At 41.6% G+C, this 26,085-nt stretch overlaps 1 protein-coding gene across 1 annotated transcript in view; it reads right to left on the bottom strand.

The window, feature by feature from the left end:
- HECW1 (HECT, C2 and WW domain containing E3 ubiquitin protein ligase 1) overlaps positions 1 to 26,085 on the bottom strand; it is a 447,195-nt gene that overhangs the window by 106,901 nt on the left and 314,209 nt on the right. The window contains 5 exon segments of the mRNA XM_070466974.1: positions 963 to 1,113; positions 6,320 to 6,421; positions 11,231 to 12,553; positions 14,401 to 14,501; positions 17,314 to 17,456. Coding sequence (XP_070323075.1) covers positions 963 to 1,113; positions 6,320 to 6,421; positions 11,231 to 12,553; positions 14,401 to 14,501; positions 17,314 to 17,456 — 1,820 coding nt within the window.

Genomic DNA, 26,085 nt, shown 5'->3' with positions numbered 1-26,085 from the left:
TTTTTTTTCTGTAGTATAGAGTTAACTTTCAAAGGGTGTTTGTTATCCATAGCTGTGTCCCCCAAGTCTAATTATTTATTCTTTCTCGTCCCTCTCTACCTTTCTTCTTTACTTCACACTAGCAAGACATCAGGTGGATATAAATGAAGTTGAGCCTGCAGTTTGCATTCCTGGCTACTAAAAGTATCCCAGAGCCATTGCCCTGATCTTAAAGGAGTAAGATGTTGAGTATGATGCTCGTACTAGCTTACAAATAGGACAGATGCTATTGAGGGTTTCATTTGCTTGTTGAAAACAAAATGACATCTTTACATACTTACTAAAAACTAGTAAAGGGCCTATGTTTTAGACAAAACAATTCTCAAAAAGTATTTTTAAATATTTCATTTTCTATGATGAAAGCTGTTTAAGAATGTATATTTCTGAGTATGTAGCAATTATGGGACTGGAGTAGGCATGAATATAGCAATTTATGAGACAGCTTTTTCTCCAGGCAGCTTTTAGTATTCTGTTAAACCTATCCTTGGAATGTTTTCAAACTGTTTCCAAACTGTTTGTGTTCCAGACCTGTTTGAGAGTCTTATGACAGATATGAATGTCTCGCAGAAAAATGTGCATCCATGTATAATTTGCTTACAGTTTCTGAACAGTTCCCAGAACATTGACACCCTCAGTGAATACCTGGGTGGGGGGTGGTCCATGAGCCCCTGGCTAAGAACACCTGTGTTTGAGCCTGGGCCATCAAGGTGTACAGAGGACTCCCCATCTTTAAATGGCACTCAGGCTTAGCTGATGTCCTGCCGCTGAATTATAAATTTAGCTTTCCAAGTACTAACTATGACTTGGTTAATTACTTTGCAGTTTCCTCATACAGTCTGAGCAGAGAAGTCTAAGAGGGAATTCCATTAATCGCCCTTCCCCTTTCGTGGTTTCTAGGGGCTCACTGCATGCTGGTCACCCACCGCCTGTTGAGCTGCTCCATCTGCTGGATGGATCCAGACCTCCGCATCCCGTCGGGGGTGGCTGCTGCTGTGGGGCGCTGCCAGGTGGTCGTGCGATTCACGTGGTCCACATAAAAGACCCGCCCGTGGCTGTCAATGCGAGCTTCCCAGTCTAGCGCGTGACAAAAAGGCAAAAAGAAGAATCAAGGACAAACTACGGAGCCATGTGAAACAGATAAGCACTTCCAGGTCTTCTGCGGGTAGAACTCACTGCTGGTGACTCGCCGAAGACCAAGAACTGCCCAGAGCACCTGCATGACCTTTGAGGCATTGGCATGGAGTTGGTGTGCCAGGAAAGAGCCCATGGGACGCTGATTCTCTGCCGGACCATTTGAGACAGTAACTGGGGTTCCTCAGATATGACCTACGTTAAAATTCTAACAATTTCTAAAGACAAAGTCAAATACTTATTTCCCTCTTTAAAAAATTCCATCCTGTCAATTTTCTTGGCTACCAAGTGACAGCTGGAAGATTGGCAATGTCCTCCAGCGAAAGCTGACACTCTGATGCTGAAAAAAGTCCTTTCTTTGTTAAATCTGATGGAGGATGGCTGGTTAGGAGGGAATTACGGCTCCTCTTAAAACCAGGTTTGACCACAGTTCTAAAATACTGCATGTAGGTGCAGCTTCCTATAACCTCTAATACGTCACAGCCTTAACTGATCACCTCTTGAGAGAAAGAACGGAAAGATTTGACGCTTAGAAACTGAATTCAAACCATCCTCTGATAAGTTGTGAATTCATAGTTTATGTTCAACCTATTTGTGGCTGCCAAATATTTCTCAACCAAAACAAAATCAATCACGACTATTAACTAGCATCAAGATTTTTATGTATCTCTTTGTTGATAAATAACCATCCCAAACAGGAGAGGGAGCCCAAGATAAAGATAAATTCTTTACTTCTCAAATTTAAACAATAGCAACCAACTAAAAGGTGGGAAGCACAGATGATACAGTCCATGATATACGTCAGGGCCGGACTGGGGTGATAGGATGAAAAAAATCCTGAAAACCCGAGAGAGCTGGGAGTCACATGTACACACCTGAGCTTAACGAAGATGAGTTTAATGTCTGCTGTACGGAGATGGGCAAAGCTTTCAGAGTCCACATGTAAAAACGTGGTGGAAATAATAGCTTTATGATAAAGTTATGCTGAAAAATGAGTTACACTAAAGAAAAAAATGCAAAAATGACTGCAAATGAGGAAAACTATTCAGCCTTTTAAATGAGAAAAGCCATAGCTTTTGGGAGTAGGTCAGATATTTAACAATTCTGTTGAAAAAGTATCATTCAGGTAATGACATAGCAACTCTCAATTGTTTTTAAAATGAAAAAATATATTTGGTTTAGTTATGGTTTGATATGTGCATGGTTTATCTGTCTGTGAACATTATGGTTTATGTTTGACATTTACCTGAGGGACTGCCAAATAATGCCCGAGGAAATCTAAAATACCAGAAAATATCAAATTCAGCTTATAAGACAAATTGAAAAAAAATATAGTCAGGCTGTATAAATATATTCTAGAAGGTTTTGATTAAATTTAACTACTAAATGATTCAGTTGTCAACTGTTAGTTGAAAATGTTAATTAGCTCATTGATGGAATTGTGTATTTGTGTAACTACTGAGTAATTAATTGCAAGCCAAACATTAAAAAATTTCAGTGATTCCCAAACTAGCAGCTTGGGCTTTTTTTAAAAGAACCCAATATGACTGTCATCCAACAAAGAATGAGTGTTAACCTTTGAAGAGTATCATGCTACTTCATTCACTTGAACAAACACCTCCTTTTACTCATTATGAACTAGAGATCAGGCCAGGTCCTGAGGACACATCACTGACTAACACACATCCCTGCCCTCCAGGTGACCCATAGTAGAGGAAGGATTCCTTCAAAGGTAAGACTCCAGTCTCATGGATTCTCCAAGGAAAAGAACTGAAGTATGGTGCAATGATAATGATCATTTTTATGAGTTTCAGTATTTCCAAATCACTCACAGAAAAGAATGTCAAGCCAGACAGACAGGCCCTTTTGTTAATATATTAAACATGTGGAAGGCAGAGGGCTAATTAAACCTCTCATAATATTCAGAAAATAATAGCTAAGGATAATTAGAGATTATAAGTGGGTTTTCTGGGTTGCTTTGTAAAGAATTTACTTTCAAATACTGTATAAACCATATTGCATTAAGAGAAAATTTCTGAATGGAACTTCAGCCTCAGCATGTCCAATGCACTTGGCTTTGTGATACCAAAACAGACTCCTGAAAAGGATACCTTTATGGATGACCTTGGGATAGTAGTCATTCATGTGTGTCCATTCATTTGTGATAGAGAGATCTGTCATATATTATACTATATATTTTCCATGAAGTCTAAGAATAATGTAGAGCCTAATAATGTATCCTATTTTAATTATTATACTCATAAAACCTATAAATTTTACTTTCACATTAACAAGTGCAATATCACATTTATAGTCTGAGCCTTTCTCTTGAACTTCTGTCACATCTCACTGCCTTCTTGACATCAATACCTGGGTGACATTTCAATTATAACATGATCAAAACCAAATTTCAGCTCTTTTCCACCCAAACCTGCTTTATCTGCAGCCTTCCTTTTCTGTCTCAGGTTAAAACTTTTCAGGTCACTCTTGACCCTTCTCTTTATTTCATACATCATATCCAATCTTTCAGCAAACCTACCCACAAAATATCTGTCCAGGATTTACAGAACAGACTTTTGGACTCTGTGGGAGAAGGCGAGGGTGGGATGTTTTGAGAGAACAGCATCGAAACATGTATATTATCTAGGGTGAAACAGATCACCAGCCCAGGCTGGACGCATGAGACAAGTGCTGGGACCTGGTGCACTGGGAAGACCCAGAGGGATCGGGTGGAGGGGGATGTGGGAGAGGGGATCGGGATGGGGAATACATGTAAATCCATGGCTGATTCATGTCAATGTATGACAAAAACCACTACAATATTGTAAAGTAATTAGCCTCCAACTAATAAAAATAAATGGAAACAAAACTAAACAAAACAAAAATATCTGTCCAGAATCTGGCCACTTCTCTTCACCTCCTCTGCTCCCTGCTGGCCCAAGCCACCACTGTTTTTCACCCGCAAGAACCTTATACTGGGTCTCAGGCTTCTATTTTTTTTCCTCACAATTTAATGTCAACACAAAAAAATTGTTAAGTCCTAAGTCAGACAATGTCAAGTCTCTGCTCAGAAACCTACAATGTTCCCCTTTCATCCAGAGTAAAAGCCAAACCCTTAAGTGGTCTACAAGGTCCTATGTGAGTGATCTGGGCCCCTGACAGATCTCTTTACCTGCTGCTTCCTCACTTCCTAAATCTGCTTCAGACACACTGACCTTCTTGCTGTTTCTCAAGCCCACCAGGCAGGCTGTTCTATTTGCTCAGACAGTTTTTCCTTCCCAATACTTGGGTGGATAACTCTCTTACCACCTTTAAGTCTAGCTTCAAATGTTGCCTTGTCAATAAAGTGTACCCAACCACCCTATTTAAAATGGCAAATCAGCCATCAATATACACTCCGGATCCTCCTTCCCCTGTTCTGTCTTTGCTTTTTCACAGCACATAATACCTTCTAGTGTGCTGCATTATTTGTCATTTATTCATTTTATTCTTTATTATCTGTCTCTGTCTTTATTATCTGACTGTAAGCACCTTGAGGGCAGGGATCTTCACCTGTTTGCCTCACCTAGAACATTGCCTTGCACAGGATAAGTGTTTAATAAATAGTTATCCAATGAATAACTATCAGGGAAGAATTCGTCCATGTGCCATGTGAAATTATTTAAGAAAATTTAGCTGTTAGCTTCACTACCAACTTTTCTAATATTTCCCAGTGTTATATGGACAGAAAATTGAAACCTGTCTGGAAGAAATTTATTTTCATTATCAAAAGTAGCTTATATAAAGCAGTTCTTTAAAACAGAATATATTATACTCATTTACAATATCTGTATGTATAACTAGTTATTACTCTTGCATGGATTGAAGGTCAATTCATGTGCACACTCACAGATAGGTTTTTCGATGTGGAGAAAACATTCCTTTCTTGGAGAGAAAATGTTATAGAATTTTTCTAAGTCAGAAGTATCTCTAGTGACATTTATGGGATATCCATAAATCAATGTATAAAGAAAGAAATCAGGCATCACAGGTTTAAGGACATAATGCCTATCTTGGTCTCTTCCAACAAATATAGTGTTCCGTGAAATTGGTCCACACATTAAAAACACTGTTTTATCACTGATAAAATACAACTGAATAGGAGAAGAATGGTGTAAATGTTAAATATATCATATTGTCAAGAATATATGAATTAACGAGTAAGTCTTTCTTCTTTTAAAACTGTATTGGGTTAATGTAAGCACAGGCAAAAGAAAGTAAAAAAACATTGATTCCTTCCATCCTGGAAAGATTCTGCAGTTGTAAAATTTATCAAATTTTAAAGGTTATCTTTGCTTGAAAAATGAGTTGAAACCAAAATAGGGATGTTCTAGAATTGATGAACATATGTGATGCTAAGTGAATATATAATATCTGGGGTGTCAGTTCCTTCTTACAAACATAATAATGGAATATTATAAGGGCAAATTACATTGGGACAATATCTAGAGACTAATCCAAATCTAGCACTTAGCAGATGAAAAAATTAAAATTTTACAAATAAGAAAACTGAGTCTCTGACAGACTAAGTGATTTTCCCAAGTTCAAATAACCAGCTAGATAATTATTAATACACATTACAGTTACCAGGAGAATGTGATTGAATTCTACCCCTAAAGATGATGTTTTGCCTGGAAACCTCCAAGACCTGTAGAAAAAATTTGCAGCTGTCACATATGGGTACAATTTAGAGTAAGGAAAATGCAAGTTGAAATGTCTTATTATGCTTGAACCATAAATGGTCCCATGGAGAATAATAGGATTATCCCATCTTGAACTGAAAACTTTTAAATAGAAAATAGTAAAATTTGTGAAATAAGGGTCATGAACAGTTTGCAAGGACTAGTCAAGTCTTGTAAAGAAATGCTCTCCATTTCAGAAGTTGAGGGCTACTGAAAATACTGGGTTATCTATTTGAGATCACATCCTGAAACCATCTGACAAAAAAACCAACCAAACAATTTTTATGGTAGGCGCCATAATGGTTTTTGATCACACTGTAAGGTACAGAGTGGGGGAAGAGTTTGGATGTTTATATACAAAGTTCATACTGACCTGCTTAGATTTGATAGGAAGAATTAAGACATAGATTTTCAAAACTAAAGCTTACTTGGTGGAAGAGGCTCATCGATTGTTGGGTAGTGATGATGTTCAGGCCTCAAGGAAGGAAGCTGGCTTACTGGCTGGGAATTATGGAGTGTAGGACATTCACCTACGGACAAGATAGTCAAGATATTCAGATTCATTCATTGCTGTGGCAACGTCATCAAAAAAGCATGACTGTAAAACAAACTACTGCAAGAAAAAACCCCAAAGAGTGGGTAATCGATTTTTTGGTTGTCAGTTTGTGACATTCAGAACCATTCATGAATGAGTGAATAGAGGGAACTCTTTTTTTCTTTTTTGAACTCAAATAGTCAAACACTTAATGGTTCTGATTTGTACCATAACAGACCAACAGGTAGGACTGGGACCTGAATTTTCTTGAGGGGAAGGTGGCATCAGATAGGGACCTAGAAGAAAATAAGCAGAGCCTGAGATTAGCCCAGGAAAAGAAACAGGTCTGTTGGAGGGAAGAACAGCATTTATAAGGTCCCATAAATTTTGGGGACTGTGCAAAATGACAGCTCCTTTTTCAGATAGATTTCATTTGAGGGCTGCCAAGAGGCTATCTTTCAGATTTTGTGTTTGGAATGAGACTCTTAGCTGCTGCCATTTCAAGATGGGGTTAAGGAACTGATGGGCCAAGAAGGTAAATTCTTATTGTATGAAACCTAGGGCCTGGGGTGGGGAGCCAAGGACCTATGGGATCTCATGATTGTCTCAAATTATTCTGAGGAAGAAGAAGACAAATCAGGGTGTTCTGGAAAGAGAAAAGACGAGACGAAGGAAGTAGGTAAGAGGCAGGAAGACTGAGACAGGAGAACTTGAAACATGGAAGTAGGATAGAAGGAAGCAGAAAGACAGACATGGAGCAATTTTAGAAATAAACATATCCATAGAATGCATGGCCCAATTATGATAGACACAGCTAATGTTACTGTCAGGAAGACCTATGATGAACTGAACAGTGTTTTAAAATGGAGCTCCTATTTCATGATGTCTTCAGGTCTCAGTAACACTGCATGTGGAGGGGCCTCCAGCACCAACAGTTTGGGTCACATAATCAGGGTCAATTGCTCTTGATCTGTGAGGAGCTAGAAAAGTTCAGGCCATGAGCCAGCCCTTAGACTGGTAACCCCCATTGCACCCCATCCTGGATTTCTCACAATAGCCCCTATTGGCCAAAGGACAAAGGTCAGGCTTCTCCTTCTTTTGCCCTTCCATGGCTGATGCAAATACCAAGTGTCCCATTATTCCGTGGTCCAAAAGAGACGAACTGTGAAAACCAGTGGTTAAGATCTTTGTGGGAGCTCAAATTTCAAAAATATTTCTCAGAGTGTCCATACATGGAAAAGATGATTATTTCTTTTTGCTCTAGATCTATAGAACTGACTTAAAAACATAAGTAGAAATTAATTAGGAAGGAAATTAAGTGAATTTAGCCATTTAACAGCTTGAGCTAACTGGAAAACAAAAACAGAAACGTACTCAGGAACAAAGCATCCTTTTAAATATTAAATATATAACATCATTTCTTGTGCAAACTCTGGTGTGTGACTCACACCCCTGGGGTCCTCGGAGACTAAGTCAAGGAAGGTGCCCCTCCCTCATGCCAGCATACAGCTCCTTGCACACTAACTCCTGTTCCAAAGTTGGGCTCTGTGTTTAGTGGATATAACACTCATGTTCATATTTATATGTGCTTAATGTCAGAAACTGAAAAAAAAAAACAAAAGAGAGAAAAACAATGATACAGTTGTTATGTCACCGGCTGCTGTGTTTTAAATTTAGTTTGTTAAAAAAAAAAAAACAAGAGACTTACCTTGTTGTAATTAATTCAACCAATCAGGTTAATTACTCCTCCAAGCTAGTGGAAACATAATAGTGTTGCTTGCCGGGTTAATGGAGCTGACCCCACCTTCCCATGAACCCCAAGCAAATGCAATGATGTGACTGATGCATCTCAGCCAACGGGATGGAAGCAAGAGGAAGCAAGCCACTTCTGCTCTGCACGAGACCGCAGCTCTGCACCATCCCCCTCACCTCAAACACAAAGCAAGGGTCAGACCTGCTAGAACTTCTGAGAAGGAAACTTATTCCAATTTAAAAGGGAGCCTTGCTGCTCATCTATCTGGAAGAACCCTCACTCAGAGGCTGAGCACTTCATAGGAATCATCTCAATTAATCCTTCCAGTAACCCACATTTGCACCCAGTTTACACGTGAGGTTTGGAGCAGTTAGGTAACTTGGCTAAGGTGTCATGGCTGGGAAGTGGGGAGATTGAAGATAAACCCAGGGGAGCCTGATGCCAGGGTTGAGCTCATAATCACATTATTGTTGTTGCTCTTTAGTCGTTCAGTCGTGTCCGACTCTTTGTGACACCATTGACTGTAGCCGGCTGGGCTCCTCTGTCCATGGGATTTTCCAGGCAAGATTACTGGAGTGGATCGCCATTTCCTTCTCCAGGGGATGTTCCCAAGCCAGGGGTCGAACCCACCTCTTCTGTTTGGCAGCCAGATTCTTTACCCCTGAGCTACCTTGGAAGCTGCCCACAATCGCATTATGTTCCTTTTTTTTTTTTAATTTGATCTGAAGGTTTTTAAAAATCATTTTATTTTGAGGTTAAAAAAAGAGGCACATGTGGAGGGAAAAGAAACACAAAGTAGATGAAGAAGACATCCTCCACAAACTGCTGCAGACGCACCTGCATGGGTGTGAGTATAGCACGCCTTCCTCGGCTAACCTCAGGAAAGAATCTGCGATCTCCAAAGTCCCAGTGAGGGGAGAAGAGGGCACATGTGCATATAATCAGGCATACGTGTTTCTTTTGAGCGGGTGCTCTTGGAAGCACGGTGGTCAGTGGGGGACAGATCCGCCACTTTGACTTCATTAGCCAGGGGACTCCCTACCAAGGGAGAGAACTGGCTGTAGGAAGTCACGTGCCAGCATAGGTACAGCCTTCAGGAAATCAATAGTCCTTCCCAGGAATCCTTGTTTTGCCCCTAGTAATCACTATAGTGAAGCATATGTTCTTAACTTTTTTGGAGTTTACAGTCTGCAAAAAATTTCAGGAATCTAGAAATTTCTTTAGAAACATAGACTTCCACTCTGGCCCTGAAAAACTTCTTCATCCTTTTGGTAAAGGGGATGGGTTCCCCACTGCTGGACTGTTAGACCCTCAAAGGCATGGGCAATATCCTTTTTAAAATATCAATGTATACTGAGTCAAGTTTCAATTACCCATGTGTGGACTGTCTCCTATCATTGGAGACATGGGTCCAAATATAACCCATTGGCTACAACAGATTGACAGACTATAAATTCAGACTTGTAGCTATGTGGCTCTGGGGTAAAAATGGTTATTATACTTCTAAAGGTAAAAATGGTTTTTTTTTCTCTCTTAAAAAATGCCCCTTTGATGAGAAGAGTTGCTTTGGTTTTGCCTCTTGACCTACAAAGCTTAAAACGTGTAGTATCTGGACCTTTATGGAAAAAGTTTTCCCAACTTTGGTCTGAAGCATCTCTGGCAGCTCCCAGTTGTCCCCAAATTGCCTTATGATATACTTATTTTTAATTCTATTGTAATTATTGAGTGCCTTCCACACATAGCGTTTGACCTAGAACAAAGAAGAGACTCAAAACACCCCTATTAAACGAAGGGGTTGTCCACCCCATTCTCATACTCATGCGTGCTTTTCCACATTGTACGGTATGTCACTCTGGTTTGCAGTACGGCACTCTGGTTTCTTTGTTACCAGTTTTCTTGGGCTTCTCCTTACCCTATGTGCCACTTTCGCTCACCCCTTCTTTCTCCAAAATGTAGAATTGGGTACTTTTAAGTACTTAAAATTATTTCTTTTACACTCACGTACGTTCCTATAAAAATTTGCAGGTGCCAGGCATTTGCTTAGCAGACATAAAGGAGATATGAATTCTGGCCCTTGATGAGCTTACAATCTAGAGACAATACCACTGCATGTTGTTTGGAGGCTAATTCAAACAAATTAGAACAGCAAAATAGCAGAATCTATATTTTTTGCTTTTAGAACAGCTGAATTATTTCATATTATCATGTGACTTTTAAGTTATTTCCCTCAATGTCACTGTCACTTGACTGGCAGGTGGTTCCCAATTCTGGATTAGGAAATGCACGTTAACTTTATATATGCTTCTAGAGGCATGACTAAGAAGAAAGGTCTTTGGTTAGGACACAGAATACATTTTTAAACTAAAAAGGGCACCTGTTGGATTAGAATCTTACTGGAGACAAAGTGATTCACACATTCATGGTATCCTTCCTTTGCATTAGCCAAAATAGCTCCCCAATCCCACAAAACAACACAAAACAAAACCAACAACAATAACAGAATCAAGTAGACAGAAATCATGACACATATATGTAGGCTATACATATTCATATGTACACAAGTTAAATTCTAAAACAGGTAATATCAATGTTCTTCCACTTATATTAACATTTATTGCTAATCTTCGTAAGTTGTGGGAAGTCAGCAGATATTTACATATTACCCACTTAATGTTGATCATTTTCTGCTCATATCATTTGGTACTAGCTTTGATGCTCTTGCTGCTGTCAAGACTGGAGGGTAATATGTACCCTATCATCAGTGATTAGTTAGAACAGAGAAGCACACATACAAGTACACGCTCACATCCAACTAGTTGTCATTCCTGGGGAGTATCTGAGCGGTGGTGGGGTGTCAGCTACCCACAGTCTGGAATACTGACATACACATATACACATGCACACATAGAAGTACAGGACAGGCACACGTGGCCACCGCAGCAACCTTATTTGGGACTGATCCTCTCCCTCTCGGTTTTAAACCATGTTGGTGAGACCTGCGTCCCCCTCGTGGTGGTCCTATTCCCACTCTGATGGGGTGTGAGGTCTAACCTTCTCTCCGACTGCTCGGCCCTGCCACGGGGGACTCCAGACCTTCCACGGTTCTGGCCACGCTCCCATCGGGGGCGGCCAGCTCGTCTTGCCACGGCCCCGCGCCGTTCACCGACTCCGGGTCCAGCTCCGGGCTCTGCACGGAGTCGGGCACTGACTCGAAGGCGCTGTTCTCCTCCTCCTCGTCGTCCTGCGAGGAGAAGACCGTGCTCTCGGAGATCTTGGCGCTGTCCACAGAGGAGAAGCGTGTGTGGCTGGCGAACCTGCTGCCGTTGTAGCAGGACGGGCTGTAGCAGGAGGCGCTGTAGCAGGAGCTGCTGTAGCAGGAGGAGCTGTAGCAGGAGGGGCTGCAGCAGGAGGCGTCGCAGCAGCTGTGGTCCCCACCCTGCCGCGGGCTGGAGTCGCTCTCGCTCCCCGTGCTGGGGAGCGCGTCGCCATCCGGGGCCGAGCCGTTGGCCAAGCCCGAGTGGCCGAGGGGAGCCGTGCCTGGAGTGGCCCCCTCGGGGGCCTCTCCATCCTCTTCCAGGGGAGGAGGCTCCGCGGCTACCGTGTCCACCTCGCTGAGCGCATCCTTCTCCGAGGCATCCTTGAGGGTGGGCTCCTCCTCGGCGCCGTCGTCTTCGTCCGCGCTGCCGCCCTGCGCCGAGGGCAGGCTATGCAGCAGCGTGTGGATGCGGATGTAGTGGGTCCGCGGTGTCTCGGGCTCGCCGCAGGCGGACGCGATCACCGTCTCCAGCTCGGACACAGGCAGGGAGCACGGCCTGGTTTTCCTCTTCACCGACGCCCGGAGCTGCAGCCTGTCCTCCCCCTGCCCCAGGGCAGACACGCCCCCCTCTTCCTCCTCCACCTGCTCCTTCTCCTCCTCGTGCCCCCCAGCCCGGCTCTCTGTGGCCCCTTCCTCAGCCACCGGCTCCCCAGGGCTGCTCGGGGCTTGACTGTCCTCCAGCAGCCCCGGTAGGGCCGCCTCCTCTCCCAGGTCCAGGCGCTCGGCCAGTTCTTCTGCACTTAAGGCGGGCTCTGTGTCCTCTGGTCCAGGGGCCAGCAGCTCCCCAGCCCCCTCAGGCCCCACAGAGACTGTGCCATCATCTCCTGCCTCATCGGTGGTACCTGGCGCTGCCTCAACCAGACTGGTAAGCTCCAGGCTCTCGATCCCTGGAGGGCCCACAGTGCTGCCCTGGCTGGGCTGCTCAGGCTTTGGGGTCCCTGAGGGTTCTGATGCATCACAAGGGGGCTCCCCACAGCTGCTTGCCACCAGGTTATTCATGGGGCTGTCCTGAATTTCCGCAGACTCAGGCTCGGTACTCAGGGAAATCTCCTCATCATCTGTGGACAAGAAGAAAATGTCACTGCAGTGTTAGTCTACTCCCGAGGACGTGTGAGCATGTTAGGGATTTCTGCCTTAGGATATTGCATGGAGGGGTTGATGAGCGTTTCCCATGGACCAAAGCTCTGCTAAAGCCCATTCTGTAAGAAACGGTTCTCCTTATATTAAGGAAAATTTGCAGTCACGATGTATTTGAGAATTCTGTTTCAAGGGACTTCATTTTTTGGTCAAAATGCCCAAATCCTAGTGCTACCCCTGTTCTGGGCACAAAGTAGGTGCTCAGTAATGTCTGCTATACGGAAGACCTCAGAGATGAGAGGTGGGGTTTACAGGTCCTTGTTGGGTTCAGGCAGGGCTAATTATACTAGTTCAGAGTGTTTCCTATGGCTGAGTCCCCCAGTGTGGCAGAATGGGGTTCTGAGGCGACCAGAGAGAAGGAAAGGGTGCAACCACAGTCATTCAGTGGCTCAGACCGGAAGCCTCCCAACATCTGGAGAATATTGAAGTGGGAAAGTAAACCAGGTCTCTATACCAAGCACCCATTCACAGAGCAGCAACCATGGTTCACCTCTGCCTTCCCCTAGTAGCTCTACTGGATCCCTTCCAGATGTGGATTCCCATTTCAAACCCTTGTGCCATCCACTCATTGAAGAAAAACAATCTCTCTGGTGCACTGAAAAGCTATTCTTACTGCTACACTGAAGGAAGAATCAATTTTATTTTCAGGAAAGGCTGGATGTGAAAAGATGAAACAGTCAAGTGTTTCCTTACAATCTGCTTTGTAGATTGGGCACAGAAAAGCACAACTTTTGTTTGACGAGGGGGCAGTGATAAACTCCAGACCCTGATTCCCAAAAGCCTTATTAGCTTTACTGGCAACTCATAAATGTGTTGTTAATAAAGTTGTGGCAACTCACAATTCTCAGCATGATCTCTACCTGTGAGGGGGCTGCCAGAGAAGAGCTGGAGTGGGATTATGAGGCATCTTGTCAATCTTATTTGGAAATATGTTTTGGCTTGAAAAACTGAACATGGGATGATTCAAAAATTTTATGTCCAATTTACAATATTCATTTTTCCTGTGAGATTGTAAAAATCCACTGAGTAATCACAGCTTGACAATATGACATGTATCACATTTATTTATTCACTCATGTATGCAATGATTCAACATCTATTGGTTAAGTCCTGTGTGGGTGTGGGTGAGTGTAAATTGCTCAGTTGTGTTCGACTCTTTGGGACCCCATGGACTGTAGCCCACCAGGCTCCTCTATCCATGGAATTCTCCAGGCAAGAATACTGGAGTGGGTAGTCATTCCCTTCTCCAAGGGATCTTCCTACCCAGGGATTGAACCCGGGTCTCTCACATTGCAGGCAGATTCTTTACTCTCTGAGCCACCAGGCTATTGGGAGTAAAATGTTAAGTTAGACATGGCTCCATACCCATGTTGACCTCTTTGTCAATCCCCACTCCACTGTCTAACCCTCTACCTTTAGGTCACTGGAATGAAGAGGAGCTGTCAATCAAAGGAACAACAGGGACTTCCCTGGCAATTCAGTGGTTAGGGCTCCATGCTTCCACTGCAGGGGCCCGGGTTCAATCCCTGGTCAGGGAACTAAGATCCCATGAGTCATGTGGTACCACCAAAAAATAAAAATAAAAAGGAGGATAGCAACCTGGCTTGCAGAACAGATCACTGGCTTCTGGGCCTCAAATGGAGAAGACAGGTAGAGAACCACAAAACCTAGGACATGTCTGGAGAGAACCATGGTTATTATATTTTGGAGAAAGGAACCACTCTAAGACACTAGGCTAGGACAACACATGAAATACATGCCGAAATACCTGGGTGGATGGAGGAAGTGATCTCAAATCGGAATTGCAGCTGTCCACTCACATGATCTGTTGGAAGCCTACGGCCAAGGGTGTAGCTGACCACTCTGTCCCTAGAAGGAAATAAGCACCATCACAGATCAGGTAAATACCTGTTCTCCTAGAGACCACACACTATGCCAGCAGGTGAGGCACCTAAGCCAGGAAGGCCCTGATATTAGGAGGTGATGTCTGCTCAGGACCATACAAGATGGTCCTAAGGAAAAGATGGGAAAGTACATTTGCTCAATAGCAATGAAAACTTCAATAAAATCCTTATCGAATAATCTAAGCCAGGGATCAGTAAACTACAGTCCATGGGCCAAATCTGGCCCATCATTTGTTTCCATAATGCTATGGGCTTTTTACATTTTCAAATGGTTAGAAAAAGAGCAGGAGAAGAGTAGCATTTTGTGACATGTAACAGTGATACGAAATTCAAATTTGTCTCCACAAATAAAAGTTTTATTGGAATGCAGTCATGCTTATTAGTTTACTTCTTGTCTGGGCTGTTTTCATGCTACGGCTGCAGAGCTGAGTAGTTGGGACAGAAACCATATGGCCTACACAGCCTGAAATATTTACTATCTGGCCCCTTACAGAAAGTTTGCCAACTTGTGTTTTTAGAGAAAAGAAGAAGAAGAAGGAAAAAAAGACATGGATATCCTTTGCTTGCTTTTCCTGTGCAGGCTGACATTTTCCAAATAAACCCTTAATTATGGACAGGGCCGGCAGCAGATGCTTATACTTGTCTTGTAATAATCTAGCTAGCTAGTTACTTACTGCTATCTATCTATCTATGGAAGGATGTAATCCTGATTCCCAGAGACCCTGTGGACTGCTTCAGAGCGGGGCAAAGCAAGACTTGTGGACTGGGTCCACTGGCCTGTGACTTCCAATTACAGCAGCTCCAGGGTCCCACAGAGAGACTCTGAAACTCCACTGTGGACCCTGGCACCATTCCCTCTGCTCACCTAAGGCAATTTTTAATTACTAGGAAGACAATTATCCAGAGAGAAATCAATCTGATAGTTTGCTATTATAGTTTCATCAACAATGCGGATTCAGCAGAATACAAGATACCCTGCCTTGGCCTAAATAGGAAGAGTGACTACTCTGGGATATTCAGAAATGAACAAATCCACTCTATCCAGTAATAACAAAGACATATTCCAAAACCAATTGTTACTTAGATAATTACATATTCAGCCCACTCATTCATTTGTGACATTCAAATAAAAAGGTAAATCACTGGCTAATAGTGTTTCAATGTTTCTTCTTAGAAAACACAAGCACTGTGAAACAACATATATCCCAGGGGTCCACTGATTTAGCATTTCTCTTTGGTAAGCCCTGGTTTCATATTTGGAGTTCCTAGGAAGTCCATTAAATAAAGCATTACATGCAGGAAAATTAGAATGAGCTACAATATTGACAACGGCTTTGGTCAATATTATGAGGTAGGTCTACTACGACCATAAGAAAGAGATCCTGAACCCCAAACCTAGTTGGAATCAGAGGAGGCCTAAAGACAATATCAGACAGTGAGACCACTTTATCAACAAATATTTTGTGAGCCCCTGCAATGTAAAAAGTGCTGCAGGTAATGCATAGCATGTAATGCATACCTCTGTCTTTAAATAGCTTATACCCAGCTGGGGGCATGAGACTGGTAAAGAGTTCTTTATGTAAAGAGTTCCAGGCAGTGGTGATATTATATCACCACTGAGGTGAGGCAGGCAAGACTAGAGGACTTGAGGAGAGAGAGAGTAAAAGGCAGATGGCTGAGGACTGGGATGTTACAGGCAAAGGAATCGAGGGCATCTCCCGAGCAGCCTTTATTTTAAAAGGAATAAAGCTTGATATTTAAAAAATGAACAGTTTGGAATCATTTAGTCCCAATGTCCCATGGCCAGCTTTATGTTCTTTATGTATATTCTTGTTTTAGTGGAAAATGCAAACATCTTGTTTCACACACAACTGTAGCCTCGTAAATGTCAACTCTCTGCTATAACGTTCTGATTACATGTTCTTATATCATTCTAAGTATTGCACTGAGGCATATCCATGACCAGAATACCATATACAGCTCTACATGTTTTCAAATATAGCTGCTATTACCTGTAGAAATGCATATTATGTATAAGGATTTTTATCTGGTTAGAGGTTAATGAGAACCTTGAATATTATTTATTTATTTATTTTATTTTTTGACTGCACTGCATGGCATGCGGGATCTTAGTTCCCTGATCAGGGGTTGAACCTGGGCCCCCTGCATTGGGAGTATGAAATCTAAACCACTGGATCACCAGGAAAGTCCCAAGAACATTGAATGGACATGAATATAGAAGATACAAAATGCAGGTCATATACAACTAAACTATGTGAACAGCATAATTGTGGTTGTTTCATAAGGATTCACGCTTTTAAAATTGTACACATTTTATCTAGCGTTTTCTATAAATACTAGCATTTTGTAAGGCACTCTAGTCTAGTAACCCAGTATTTCATCTTTTTATGGAAATGTCACAAATGATTAAATCCTACACACAAGACAGGCATGTGAATGAAATGATATCCTTCGTGGTAAAACAAATTTTAATTTCTATCTGTACAGAAAAAAATGCTGCAGTAAGGCCTTCTTTCACTAGCATCTTAGGAATTTTTACTGTTGTGCATAAGTAACCAGAGGAAAACAAACAAGGGGAAAAAGAAGGGTCTGTTTAATAAAATATCATAGCTTGAACAACATAGTTAATGGGAGAAGCCAAGGAAATACAACACCAGTATTTCAGTTTGAGTCTCTATGACGCTGTATTGTTGCCTTTCTTGGGCCTGGCCTACTGGCTGATGCCTAGTGATACAGAGCTCTTGGTCAAGGTTTACCCTATGGCATGTCTTTCCAGGAGTCTTTGAACAGGCATTGATAGCTTTCCCAAAAAGCGCTTGATGATGGGGCGGCTCTTGGCAAACTTGTCCTTCACCTCAATTTCCAGCACATCAGTGGGCAAGGACACAAAGCTGAATTGCTGCAATGAAAAAACACATGACATCAATTAACTGTGAGGTGTGAAGGGTGGCCAATCCCCAGTCCATCTGCTTTGAATGATGTCATTGTCAAACACCCCAACAGCAATCTTTCTCTCTCTCTCTACTTGCCAGCCTAAGTATATCCACCTATCTCTATCTATCTCAAGGTTTTAGAAAGGCTGTGAACTCTGTTTATTTCAGAAGTTAATAATGGCCACAATGAGACACCTCCTCAGTGCTTAAGAATAAGGTTCTTTTCTTTCTTTTTTGACCATTTGGATTGTGGGATATTAGTTCTCTGACCAGGGATCAAACCTGTGCCCAGGGCCATGGAATCTTTGAGCCCTAATCACTGGACCGCAATGGAATTCCCTAAAAATAAGGTTATTCTCTGGCATTCAAATAATAAAATCAACCATAAAAGGAAAGAATGCTACCCAGGCCTCACCATACTCGACTGAAGTTGCCAACATAGCTTCAGAAAGAACAAGCAAAACTCACCTACAGTTAGGGAAATGTGCTTGGAATCAACACCATAACATTTTTTTTTTTTCATGATTATAATGGCAGAGATTTTTCTTCAGTTTGATCATACACTGCCTTCTGGTCAGTGGGAAGAGACAAGAACTCTCACTCGGTATTGATGGAAATGCACACTGATTTGACCCTTGGTAAGGGAACTGGTAATATTTCAGTTCAGTTCAGTCACTCAGTCATGCCTGACTCTTTGCGACACCATGGATTTCAGCATGCCAGGCTTCCCTGTCCATTACCAACTCCTGAAGCTTGCTCTAACTCATGTCCATCAAGTTGATGATGCCAGTCAACCATCACATGCTCTGTCATCCCCTTCTCCTCCTGCCTTCAATCTTTCCCAGCATCAGGCTCTTTTCCAATGAGTTAGTTCTTCACATCAGGTGGCCGAAGTGTGGGAGTTTCAGCTTCAGCATCAGTCCTTCCAATGAATATTCAAGACTGATTTCATTTAGGATGGACTGGTTGGATCTCCTTGCAGTCCAAGGGACTCTCAAGAGTCTTCTCCAACACCACAGTTCAAAACTATCAATTCTTCGGTGCTCAGCTTTCTTTATGGTCCAACTTTCACATCCATACATGACTACTTGAAAAACCATAGTTTTGACTATATGGACCTTTGTTGGCAAAGTAATGTCTCTGCTTTTATAATACACTGTTTAGGTTGGTCATAGCTTTTCTTCCAAGGAGCAAGTGTCTTTTAATTTCATGACTGCAGTCACCATCTGCATTGATTTTGGAGCCCACCAAAATAAAGTCTACCACTGTTCCCATTGTTTCCCCATTTATTTGCCATGAAGTGACTGAACTGGATGCCATGATCTTAGTTTTCTGAATGTTGAGTTTTAAGTCACATTTTTCACTTTCCTCTTTTACTTTCATCAAGAAGCTCTTTAGTTCTTTGCTTTCTGCACTAAGAGTGGTGTCATCTGTATATCTGAGGTTATTGATATTTCTCCCAGCAATCTTGATTCCAGTTTGTGCTTCATCCAGCCCAGCATTTTGCATGATGTACTCTGCATATAAGTTAAATAAGCAGGGTGACAATATATAACCTTGATGTACTCCTTTTCCTATTTGGAACCAGTCTGTTGTTCCATGATCAGTTCTAACTGTTGCTTCTTGACCTACATACAGATTTCTCAGGAGGCAGGTAAAGTGGTCTGGTATTCACATCTCTTTAAGAATTTTCTTCAGTGTGTTGTGATCCACACAGTCAAAGGCTTAGGTGTAGTCAATAAAGCAGAAGTAGATATTTTTCTAGAACTCTCTTGCTTTTTCGATGATCCAACAGATGTTGGCAATTTTATCTCTGACAAAAGGTTCCTCTGACTTTTAAAAATCCAGCTTGAACATCTGGAAGTTCACAGTTCACATACTGTTGAAGCCTGGCTTGGAGAATATTGAGCATTACTTTGCTACGTGTGAGATGAGTGTAACTGTGTGGTAGTTAGAACATTCTTTGGCATTGCCTTCCTTTGGGATTGGAATGAAAACTGACCTTTTCCAGTACTGTAGCCGCTCCTGAGTTTTCCAAATGTGCTGGCATATTGAGTGCAGCACTTTCACAGCATCATCTTTTAGGATTTGAAATAGTTCAGCTGGAATTCCATCACCTCCACTAGCTTTGTTTGTAGTGATGCTTCCTAAGGCCCACTTGACTTTGCATTCCAGGATGTCTGGCTCTAGATGAGTAATCAGACCATTGTGGTTATCTGGGTCATGAAGATCTTTTTTGTATAGTTTCTGTATGTATTCTTGCCACCTCTTCTTAATATCTTCTGCTTCTGTTAGGTCCATACCATTTCTGTCCTTTATTGTGCCCATCTTTTCATGAAATATTCCTGTGGTATCTCTAATTTTCTTGAAGAGATCACTAGTCTTTCCCATTCTATTGTTTTCCTTTATTTCTTTGCATTGATTACTGAGGAAGGCTTTTTTTTTTTAATCTCTCTGTGTGATTTTTCTGAACTCTGAATTCAAATGGTTTTATCTTTCATTTTCTCCTTTGTCTTTCACTTCTTTTCTCAGTTATTTGTAAGGACTCCTCAGAAAACCATTTTTTTTCTGCATTTCTTTTTCTTGGGGATGTTCTTGATCACTGCCTCCTGTATAATGTCATGAACCTCCATCCATAGTCCTTCAGGCACTCTGTCTATCAGATCTAATCCCTTGAATCTATTTGTCACTTTCGCTGTATAATCATAATGGATTTGATTTAGGTCATACCTGAATGGTCTAGTGGTTTTCCCTACTTTCTTCACTTTAAGTCTGACTTTTGCAATTAGGAGTTCATGATCTGAGCCACAGTCAGCTCCTGGTCTTAATTTTGCTGACTGTATAGAGCTTCTCCATCAATGGCTGCAAAGAATATAATCAATCTGACTTCAGTATTGACCATCTGGTGATGTCCAGTGAAAGAGCAGAGTGAAAAAGTTGGCTTAAAGCTCAACATTCAGAAAACTAAGATCATGGCATCCGGTCTCATCACCTCATGGCAAATAGATGGGGAAACAGTGGAAACAGTGGCTGACTTTATTTTTCTAGGCCCCAAAACCACTGCAGATGGTGATTGCACCCATGAAATGAAAAGACGCTTACTCCTTGGAAGAAAAGTTATGATCAACCTAGACAGCATGTTAAAAAGCAGAAACATTACTTTGCCAACAAAGGTCCATCTAGTCAAGGCTATGGTTTTTCCAGTGGCCATGTATGGATGTGAGAGTTGGGCCATGAAGAAAGCTGAGTGCTGAAGAACTGATGCTTTTGAACTGTGGTGTTAGAGAAGACTCTTGAGAGTCCCTTGGACTGCAAGGAGATCCAACCAGTCCATCCTAAAGGCGATCAGTCCTGGGTGTTCAATGGAAAGACTGATGTTGAAGCTGAAACTCCAATACTTGGCCACCTGATGCAAAGAGCTGACTCATTGGAAAAGACCCTGATGCTGGGAAAGATTGAGGGCAGGAGGAGAAGGGGACAACAGAGGATGAAATGGTTGGATGGCATCACCGACTGGATGGACATGGGTTTGGGTGGACTCTGGGAGTCGGTGGTGGACAGGGAGGCCTGGCGTGCTACAGTTCATGGGGTCTCAAAGAGTTGGACACAACTGAAAGATTGAACTGAACTGAACTGATGTCCATGTGTAGAGTCTTCTCTTGTGTTGTTTGAAGAGGGTGTTTGCTATTGCCAGTGCATTCTCTTGGCAAAACTCTGTTAGCCTTTGCCCTGCTTCATTTTGTTCTCCAAGGCCATATCTGCCTGTCACTCCAGGTATCTCTTGACTCCCTACTTTTGCATTCCAGTCCCCTATGATGAAAAGGACATCTTTTTTGGGTGTTAGTTCTAGAAGGTCTTGTAGGTCTTCACAGAACTGTTCAACTTCAGCTTCTTCAGCACTACTGGTTGGGGCAGAGACTTGGATTACTGTGATTTTGAATGGTTTGCCTTGGAAATGAACAGCGATCATTCTGTCATTTTTGAGATTGCATTCAAGTACTGCAGTTTGGACTCATTTGTCGACTCTGAGGGCTATTCCATTTCTTTTAAAGGATTCTTGCCCACAGTAGTAGATATAATGGTCATCTTGAGTTAAATTCGCCCATTCCAGTCCATTTTAGTTCATGATTCCTAAAATGTCAGTGTTCACTCTTGCCATCTCCTGTTTGACCACTTCCAATTTACCTTGATTCATGGACCTAACATTCCAGGTTCCTATGCAATATTGTTCTTTATAGCATCAGACTTTACTTTCATCACCAGTCACATCCACAACTGGGTGTTGTTTTCGCTTTGTCTTTGTCTCTTCATTCTTTCTGGTGTTATTTCTCCACTCTTCTCCTAAAGCATATTGGGCACCTACTGACCTGGGCCAGGAGTTCATCTTTCAGTGTCATATCTTTTTGCCTTTTCATACTATTCATGGGGTTCTCAAGGCAAGAATACAGAAGTAGTCTGCCATTGCCTTCTTCCGTGGACCACATTTTGTTAGAACTCTCCAGCATGACCAGTATGTCTTGGGTGGTCCTATGTGGCGTGTTTCATAGTTTCATTGACTTAGACAAGGCTGTGGTCCATGTTATCAGTTTGACTAGCTTTCTGTGATTGTGGTTTTCATTCTGTCTGCCCTCTGATGGATAAGGATAAGAGGCTTATGGAAGCTTCCTGGATGGAGAAACTGACTGTGGGGCAAACTGGGTCTTGTTCTGATGGAGGGGAAAATGCTCAGTAAATCTTTAATCCACTTTTCTGTTGATGGGCAGAGCTGTGATCCCTCCCTGTTGTTTGACCTGAGACCAAACTATGGTGGAGGTAATGAAGATAATGGCAACCTCCTTCAAAAGATCCCCTTCACACACTGCCACACTCAGTGCCCTTGACCCTGTAGCAGGCCACTGCCGACCCACACCTCTGCTAGAGACTCCTGGACACTCACAGGTAAGTCTGGGTCAGTCTCTTGTGGGGTCACTGCTCCTTTCTCCTGGGTCTTCGTGCAAACAAGGTTTTGTTTGTGCCCTCCAAGAATCTGTTTCCCCACTCCTGTGGAAGTTTTGTAATCAAATCCCACTGGCTGCTGAAGTCAAAGTCCCTGCGGGTTCTCAGTTCCTTTGCTAGATCCCAGGTTGGGAAATCTGTTGTGGTTCCTAGAACTTTCTTAATAGTGCAAAAATTTACTTGGTATAATTGTTCTGCAGTTTGTGGTAATATTTATTGGCATTTAAATTACAAATTCCCTTTAACCCAGAATTAGACTTCTAGGACTTTTCCTTCTGGATTAACTTGCATGAGTGTTCAAAATTATGTTTTTTATAAGGACATTCAATGAGCATTATTAACCATTATAAAAGGCTGGAAAAATGTAAAAAATATATAGCAATAGGAAGCCAGCTAAATGAAGGATGGTAAATCTTTGAAATGCAGAACTCTGCTGGCATTAAAAAGAAATAGGTAAATAAATATGCTCTGACATGAAATGACATGTGACAAATTAAGTGAAAAAAGGCAAGATGTGAAGAAAAATGTGGAGTGGGAACCCATTTGTACTCTGAATTGCAGAGAAAATGCCTTGAGGGTATGTGGGCTCCTGGGGGTGGGAGAGGGGGAGAAAGCAGATCTTTTTCATTCTATTCTACACTATTCATTTTTTATTCAGTATACTGTAAGACTTTTAAAATAAGAGCAGCAACAATTGAAGGAAGACTATGATCGTCAGAAGACGGATGTCTTGGCCAGCAAGTGTAGAAAAGGAGAAAGAGGTAAATGCTTTCATTGCCCAGTTCAGACTATCTGGGGTGGGGAAGGTCTTGATTACACATTACAGTATCCTTGATCAAGGGTTGTGAAACAGCTGAAACATATTTATTTTCTTCCATTCTGATTAATTCCTAACAGTAATCTTTTTTACTTTAGTTGAGTTTTAGTTTCAGACGTTAGATATTTGTATATCAGGTATGCCAATGTTAGTATCAGTCAGGATGGGCTGAGACCCAGTGCAGTAATGACCCAATTCCAAGTCTCAGTGACTTACAGCAGCAAAGTTTTGTTCCTTGCTCACACTGGCTCTGTGGCTGGCAAGGGAAATTGCTCATTAGTCACTCAGGGAGCCAGGCTGATGGAACGGACACCCTCTCAAACATCGCCAGCCACAGTGACAGAAGGAACGAGAACTCTGGAGGGTCTTTCTCTTGCAAATAAGTGCTCACTTTCAAACCCAAGTCGTCATCACAGCTAGACACACACCCCAGCCACCCACAGAGAATAGGAAGCGTGATGTTACCACTTGTCTGGGAGATACAGAGCAAAAATATTTGGCAAACAGCACTAATGACTTCCATGCCCGCCATGTGGTGCTTCTAATTTCCATTACAAATTAGTTTTAGTTAACATCTATATAATTCATATGATATCACTCATATGTGGAATCTAATTTTTTTTTAAAAAGTGATACAAATGAACTTATTTACAAAATAAGTCTGTTCTGAAACAGACTTACAGATATCAAAAACAAACTTATGGTTACCAAATAAGAAATGTATGGTGGGGGGAGGGAAGTATCAGGAGCTTGGAATGAACATACACACACTACTATACATAAGACAGATAACTAGATAACAGATAACCCTGGTTGTCCAGTGGAAAGGACTCAGTACTTTCATTTCTGTGGGCCCCAGGTTCAATCCCTGGTCATGGAACTAAATTGATCCCACATGTAGCATGGCCAAAAAAAAAAAAAAAAAAAGATAGATAACCAACAAGGACCTGTGGGAATTCTGTTCAATATGAGAAAAGAATATAAAAAAGAATGAATATATTTATAATTGAATCACTTTGCTGTACCACCTGAAACTAACACAACATTGTAACTATACTACAATAAAATTTAAAAAAAATTAACTAAAAAAAGCACCAAAAACATCTATATAATTCCCAAGAATCAATCATTTATGGCACTGACAAAACTGGACTTACAGAGACGCTAAGCTTGAGGATGAAGCTCAGGAATTGGATTCTCCTCCAAGCAGGCCTGACTGCATGAGCATCCAGGGCTCCCAACTATCTCATGTCCCAAAACTTCCATATCTTCTGCCCAGCAATTCTATTCTGAAGTGTACTATAATGGATCTCCTAATGCTCAACCATAGACTCAAGTGCATTGCAGTAGATGTAGATGATAGAATAGTTTATAATTTTCTAAATCACAATAATATATGATTATACTAAATATGCAATTACAATTATAACACATTAAATGACAAGATAGAAAATGTTTGTTTTCCAATGCTAAGTGACAAGAGCAGGAAACATATAACTCATGATCACAATAATGTGAGTAAAATGAATAGAAAAAAGACTGGAAAGAATCACAACAACTTTTAACAGCAGTTGCTTTACTGAGTAATATTTTGTCCCCCTACCATTTTTTCTCTGATAAGCATGAATTATTTTTATAATGAAAAGCATAATCGCTTTTTTAAAAACAAGAGTATTTCTGGCTCTAGTAGCCTACATGGGGCATGGAAGTCAGCTTACCAAGACATACTCTGAAACTTGGCAGCAAATACTGAGTTCTTTCCGCCCTTCACAAAGTCTTCCTTCTCAGCCTCTCTGCACATATCCACCCCTGCCTCAGTGGCATCAAACCTTCCCCACCATGCCCTTACTTCCATGCCATGGTTTACTGGAGTCTATATAAACCCTCAGCTAGGTTAGATCTTTATTTTAAATTGTTATTGGAGTATATTAACATGCAATATTGTGTTAGTTTCAGGTGTCCAGCAAAAGTGAATCAGTTATACCTATATCCATTCTTTTTCAGATTCTTTTCCCATATGGGTTATTACAGAACATTATATAGGTCACTTTATATTTTTAGTGTATTAACTGTTGGACAATTTTTAAATATAACTGTTTAGAATGTCTGTAAATAAATGGCTGCAGAGTTTTTAGAGAACCCTGCTTCTGACCTACACTAATGCAGCAATACTGCCTTCCCCTCTCCCCATAAATGGTCATTCTTGATTGTTCCCTTTAACCACTGAAGATCCTCTGGAGAAGGGAATGGCAATCCACTCCAGTATTCTTGCCTGGAGAATTCCATGGACAGAGAGCTTGGCAGGCTACAGTTCGTGGGGTTGCAAAGAGTTGAACATGACTGAGTGAATAACACATACACACACATACAGGTCAGGTTCTTTTAAGAACCAGTGAGCACCTCTAAAAATGTAAAAACCTGTCTATTCCTGAGCAAGTTACTTGTGCCTATGAGCCTGAGGCCAGGGTAATAAATTCTGTCTGACTGGTGACCTGGTTCCTTCTTTGAGCCCTTGAAGAACTTGTGGAGTGAGGTGGACTTGACTTTTTTTTTTCTAGATTTGCACATCTAAGTTCTTGACTCTTTTAGGCATGACCTCACTGAACCTTAGCTTCTTCAACTGTAGACTGGGAAAAGAAGGTTCAAGTCCTGTTAGATGAAACTGCATCCTTCCCTCTCTATATCCAGACTCTACCTACCTGCCTATCCTCTAGCATCTCCTTCTCCTTTGGACTCTCTAATTTTTGGACTTCTTTCAAATTTAGTACCTTATTTCATAAATG

The sequence above is a fragment of the Odocoileus virginianus genome, chromosome 1, assembly GCF_023699985.2.
Source record: "Odocoileus virginianus isolate 20LAN1187 ecotype Illinois chromosome 1, Ovbor_1.2, whole genome shotgun sequence".
Lineage (NCBI taxonomy): Eukaryota > Metazoa > Chordata > Mammalia > Artiodactyla > Cervidae > Odocoileus > Odocoileus virginianus.
This window is presented reverse-complemented; position numbering and strand designations above follow the sequence as displayed.